At 43.2% G+C, this 6000-nt stretch overlaps 1 protein-coding gene across 1 annotated transcript in view; it reads left to right on the forward strand.

The window, feature by feature from the left end:
• The window catches only part of DCP1A (decapping mRNA 1A), a 70186-nt gene extending 64400 nt beyond the window's left edge, over positions 1 to 5786 (forward strand). Inside the window, exons 9-10 of the mRNA XM_018555253.1 lie at positions 3705 to 3905; positions 5584 to 5786. Coding sequence (XP_018410755.1) covers positions 3705 to 3905; positions 5584 to 5664 — 282 coding nt within the window. The 3' untranslated portion in view covers positions 5665 to 5786. The remainder of the gene's footprint in view (positions 1 to 3704; positions 3906 to 5583) is intronic.
• The last annotated feature ends 214 nt before the right edge of the window (positions 5787 to 6000 follow it).

Raw genomic sequence — 6000 nt, forward strand, 5'->3', positions numbered from 1 at the left:
TTATTAGTTACACATTACACTGGTGGGCTTTTACTGAGAAAGGTTGAGTGAAGCACAATCACTACACAGCATTACTAAGCAGGAAGCACAGGTCATATATGTAAATATGGCAGCTTGTAGCAACATAAACAACCCCTATAAATAAAAGCATATATTCTTTTTCATTCATTGAGAAACACAGGGTTCAGACACATTTGGGTTATACTGCTGCCTACAGGAGGATATGAACACTGGCAAACAAAAATACAGTAACCATCCTGGTATAACCCCTCCTATTCCCAGAATGCCTCAGTGTTTTGCTAGTGTTCTAGAATGATGGATATCTTTTCTCTACTGAGAAATGCTTAAAAGAGAACTATGGGGTAACCTTTTTATCCCATAGTTCGTCTTAAGGGTCACGGGAGGACATATTGTAATGTCCTCCCGTGACCGAAAGATCAATATATAGCGAGCTATTGCTCACTATATACTGAGAGCGCCGCAGCCGGGATGGATCCCGACAATGCTGTCTATTATCCACCCAGCTGCGTGAGTGACAGCTGTGAGTGCCTATCTAGAGGCAGAGCCAGCTGTGCCCGCCCCCTCCCCTGTCTGTTTCTCCAGTCAGTGCTGGAGGATCGGAGAGGGGAGGGGGGAATCCCTGCTGGGAGCGGTGGTGTCAGTCACCGCTCTCTGCAGGGAGATGATCGGAAAGTGAGCGAGCGACGGTATGCGTTTGCCCACTACCTGATCTCGAAAGCTGACCTGTGACAGTTTCATTGCCTTGAACTATGAGGTTGAGTGAAAATCACTCACCTCATAGTTCTCCTTTTAAGTGTGTTTTCGCTAGCTATTCTTTTTTTCCTCCCCAAGATTGTTTTCTTCAATAATGCCATGTAGATGCTGCTGAGCTAGTCTCTGTATGCAGCTATCTGGATTGAGGTATCCTCACTAACCGCTTTGGAGGCCATTCCTGGACTCCAATTTTCTAAACAGTTCCTGCCTGGACTGTGATCTTCAGGCACTGGGCTCCACTTGTGGGGCTTTACATACCTCTGTGTATTGGGTTAGTTAGCACTTTCCAGGTCCAGAGCCATGGCACAGCCTCTGGTGTGACCCAGTCTCTACAGATTCATTAATGAGTAGGCCATGTGGGTTGAACAGCAGGAGCTACTATACTTTTTTACACTGTTGAGTGCCATTATTATTCCCTTACTTCCTGTTGGTCTCCATTAAAAGGGTTAAAACATGAAGTAATTGAGCACTGTGTCACTAGGTGGAGTGTCATGCATGCATGTACTCACTCCGTTCTCTGTTCCCACCTTCAGCGTGAGGTAGAATCTTCCTGCCGCTGCTCTTATTTGTAGGATACACCTCTCTGTTAGCTTGGTTAGTCTTGCTGATGTCTACAATGATTTGGTCACCTTCAGCCATTTAAACCTGGTATACTATGTTAAGTTGTCCCAATGCGGGCAACATGTCGAATCACAAACTTAAGAGTAGCACTCCCCCTGAATAGGTTCTCTTGCTGCTTTGATTGTTCTGAGGCAGCATGCAGTGTTCCCACTCAAGGACCTGGCACAGATTACAAAATTGTTTCCTGCTTGAGTGTTTACACTCCTCTGAGTCTTTCTTAGCTCTGTTGGGTGTGGCTCCCCCCCCCTCCCGGTTTAAACTGTGAGGGTTTTACCACAGTTATGCATTTTATGTGCCAAATTTGAATGTTAATAGATGATTCTGACCACAGAGAACGTACTTCAATACCTTCCCCTGTAGCATTATCACATCTGTCTGCAGCCTTAGCGGCTTCGGAGGCTTTGGTTGCGGAGGCTCTATCTAATGAAAAATCGCCCAGCCTTAGAAAGACCATTTGGCTCTTATTGGTGTGCTGTATGCCAATTTAAAAGTGGAAGTGCAAGCCTGTAGCTTCTATAGCTGCTTCTACTCTAGGGTCCTTAAGAGGCCCTAGCACCACTAAAAATGTCCCATGACTATTTCCAGACATTCTCTAAGCTGACTGAGAAACTGCTGATAAGACTGTTTACACCTTCCAAATGTTTTAAGGTCCACTTGTGTAAGGAGAGCATTATTAAGAAATGGGCTTTTCCTGTAGTTGATCCAGCAATATCCTTTTCTTATAAATCTCTTGCACTCCATGTAGCTGAATGCTCCAGTATTTAAGGATCCGGCTTTACTCCACACTAATCCTTTATTTCTGGAGCATTTATAGCCAACAGCCCTGCACTACTGTGTAGATAGGTTAGTGAGTGTCTCCCGTCTTATTTCCCATATGAGTCCCCTATCAGTGAATATGCCCACTGTGTTGTAGTGTGAATGGGATACATTGATCCAGTGCGGTACAACACAGGTTAGCCTTAGATATGCCAATGGGCCCTGAGAAAACTCCTCTACCCCAGAAAAGAGAAGCCTTGGCCTAAAGCTGAGTCAAATCACCCTCCTCTGAGGCAAAGAAGAGTTCCTTTCGTTACTCCCAGGCTTCAGCATATAAGTTCAGACCTAAGCCAGGAGCCTGGTTACTGTAAACCCTGGGCCCCTGCATTCTCCAAACCGACAGACATTTTATTTTCAGAATGAAGGGACCCCCCACCCCTTTTCAAAGTGGGGACATCTGTTAGCCTTTCCAGTCTTTGGACACACAGCATCTAGGATGCATGTGTATGGGAGGTGGAGGTATTAGCTAGAGTTCCACTCTCAACCCCCCTACTTGTTTCATGGCTTCCAATTTTATGGTGTCACCAAGATTAGCAGACCTTCATGCTGCCTTTGTTGGTTTCCTGGAAAAGGAGATTTATCACTCCAGTTCCTGTTTTAGAGGTATTAAGGGTTTTATGCCAACCTTTTCACAGTTCCAAAACTAAAAGAGGATATGCATTCCATCCTGGATCTCAAGGCTCTGAATGATTTAATTTGGTCCCACAAGTTCTTCGAAGTTCTATGGAATCCACCAGGTACGTCTCTTTTCATCAGAGAGACTTTTTGGCCTCTGTAGACATCAGGGGCGCATACTTGCATGTCCTTAATTTTCCTTCACTTTGCTGTAGGTCCTCATCACTTCTGGTTTGGATTCCTGCCATTTGCTCTGTCTTCTGCACCAGTGTATTCACAACGGTTCTAGTCCCTGTGTTTGCCTGGTTATGCTCTCAGGGAATCCCTATTTTGTGATACCTGGATAACGCACTGTTGAGGGTTCAGTCAGCACAAATTCAGACCGAAATTGTGGCGCTGACTGTTCAGACCTTGAAAAGGTTCAGTTGCATCCTGAAGTCTGTGTTAGAGCATCTGTGTCTGATCCTAAACAAAGCTCAAGTCAGAATGTTCTCCTTTCCCCAAAAAAATCTTCAAACTCTCCATTCTCAGACTCGGACTCTTTAGTCCAAAAGTCGACCAACGCTTCACTTTTGCATGAAATCCTTTCCTTCGAGTTGATTGAGAGACACAGGTCCCACCTCTCTGTATTTATGGTCTTACACTTTGCACTGCTCTGTTACAAAACTAAGGCATGCTGGGAGCAGGAGGGGTTTTACCAGGCTGTCATAGTAGGTGGCAGTATAACCCGAATGTCTCAGAATCCTTTGCCTGTAATTTAAAGCAAGGTATTGGTCGTTCATTACAAAAATCCTGTTTTTTCAAACATGTTTTTGAGATGCTTTTTCTATTCTTTAAGCAAATTACATTTATCAACGTATAAATATTTCTGTTTTCAGGCTTCCCAGTATGCTGCACATACAAGTAATGAAGCTGTCCTGTGGTCTCCCAGCGTGTTTCAGCAACCCCCTCCTAAGTATACTGGCCAAGCTGATCGGACAGCGACTCCACCTCTGATACATCACAGTACCGACCGGGCGAGACCCTGCCCTGCCCTTAGTCGCACTCAGCTCCAGGAAACCCTACTACACCTTCTGAAGGTACAACAGGTCATATGTATAGTCAGACCTTGTTTTTATATTTTTTGATCGAGTATGGATCGATAAGAACCCCTGTCAATTTCCTATTGCTGTGTACTGGTTATTTAGATGTATCCTTACTAGTTGTCCTGGTGACTATTGTGATGGGAAATCCAAAATGTTAGTCGCATCTTTCTTAAAGCCTGGTTTAGACCTAGATGTTTTTGAGCAGTTCGAAAATGCTTTTAACTGCCCAACACAAGAAATCTCATGATTTTCAATTGCCCTGGTTCACACCTGAGCAGAAAAACGCCTAGCAGGAAAACGCCAGATGCCTGAAAAGATAGAGGAGCTTCTTTGGGCAGTTAAAAGCGTTTTTCCTCCCCATAGACTTGATTGGAAATGCCCAGAAACGCGCAACAGAAGCATGTTGCACATTTTCGTGGGCGTTTTTGCGTGTTTATACGCGCGTTCGTCCATTGATCACAGTGGTTTGTGAGCTGCCAATCTTCATGTACGCGCGATAAAATGTGCATACAAATCTGCAAAATGCGCATAAACGTGCAAATAACTGGATGCTGCCAACGTGCGTACAAACGTGCAAAATCGGTGCCGCCTAGGTGTGAAAAGGCTAAAGTGACTCTAAACTATTAACAAAAATGTATCTTGTGTATCATTCAGCTCCAGATCCTCAAATCATCTCTGAATTGGTGCTGACACTGTCCTTCCTTCTGGAGGGTGGCTGCTTTTGTTCCCCATGGTCCCTGTGTGTGTTGTAAAGTAGCCATCAAGCTCGCTCCCGTGTTGGACTGCACTCTCTACAAATTGGTAACTAAATCCTACAAGCTCGCTCCCGTATTGGACTGCACTCTCAATACAATTTGGTAAATGAATCCTGAGATTGTAGTCCATCACAGGAACGTAGTCCATCACAGTAGCTTGGAGTGTCGGTTGAATTTAGAGATGATTTGAGGATCTACAGCCGAGTAATACACAAATTAGATACATTTTTGTTAATAGTTAAGGTACCTGAATGCATTTCAATGTCTAACTCCTGAGTTTAGTGTCACTTTAAGAGGCACATTTTCCCTCACTTTGTAGAGATATCTTCTTACTTCCATTTGGAGCTCCAGCACAGGAAGTGAAGGGAAATCACCCCACTAAGACACACAGACTGAGGATATCATGAAAATGTGCAACAACAATGGTTAGTTTAAGTGAAAATCCCATTTTAAAACTATGAAAAGATCTAGAAACATCAGCCATTAAAGTTTAATATGCAAATCTTGAATTTACCTGTATCTTTTGAGCCTGGCCTAACACCCCCTACATCCTGAGCTTTTCTATTGGCCCTTGAGACTGCACCTTTAAAGATCCCGGGTTAATGCCCTTGTTTAGAGCTAGTAGTAAAAAAAATAACTTGTGTACTAAGATTGAAGAAAAAAGAAGGATGGACATTGGCAACGGGAGAGGTTAGTATTAAGCGTCTTCTCTGCATGGAGACCTTTCTTACACGCACCAAATCATCACATTGAAAATGTCGTGTAGTAAAATCTTCGGTGCTTGTTTACAATGTACCAAGTTACTGGTGGTGAATGATCTGGAATTCATATAGTTTTGTAGACTGATTACTAATTGTTTCCTCGCTGTATTCTGTGATGTGCATAACGAATCTGCCTGTATTTTATTTTCGTTCTAGAATGACTCCAGCTTTCTCAATACAGTTCACGAAGCTTATTTACAAGTGCTTACCAAAAGTATGGAAAATGTCAAACTTTAAAAGAAGTAAAGTGATGGTAACTCCATCTTCACCACAAACCTACAACCAAAACAATGCAAAGCCTCTGGTGACAGAAGGAACATTTGATTTATATGGTTATGATGTCAATTTGCATGGACTGGCTTTATTGTAAGCAGTTCACTGTAATCTGGAGACCTATAGATTGCATCTCACACCTATGCTTACACTACGAGGTCAGTTTAAATATACTGGAGCAAAAACAGTACAGCTGTCACTACATCTACCAACCTCATTCCATGTTTAATTTTTGTAGATCAGGTTAGAAAATGAAGTCTAACATCTGATTGGTTGCAGCAAGAAGCAATTCTATTTTTA

The sequence above is a fragment of the Nanorana parkeri genome, unplaced genomic scaffold, assembly GCF_000935625.1.
Source record: "Nanorana parkeri isolate BGI_ZX_2015 unplaced genomic scaffold, ASM93562v1 scaffold189, whole genome shotgun sequence".
NCBI classification, from domain to species: domain Eukaryota; kingdom Metazoa; phylum Chordata; class Amphibia; order Anura; family Dicroglossidae; genus Nanorana; species Nanorana parkeri.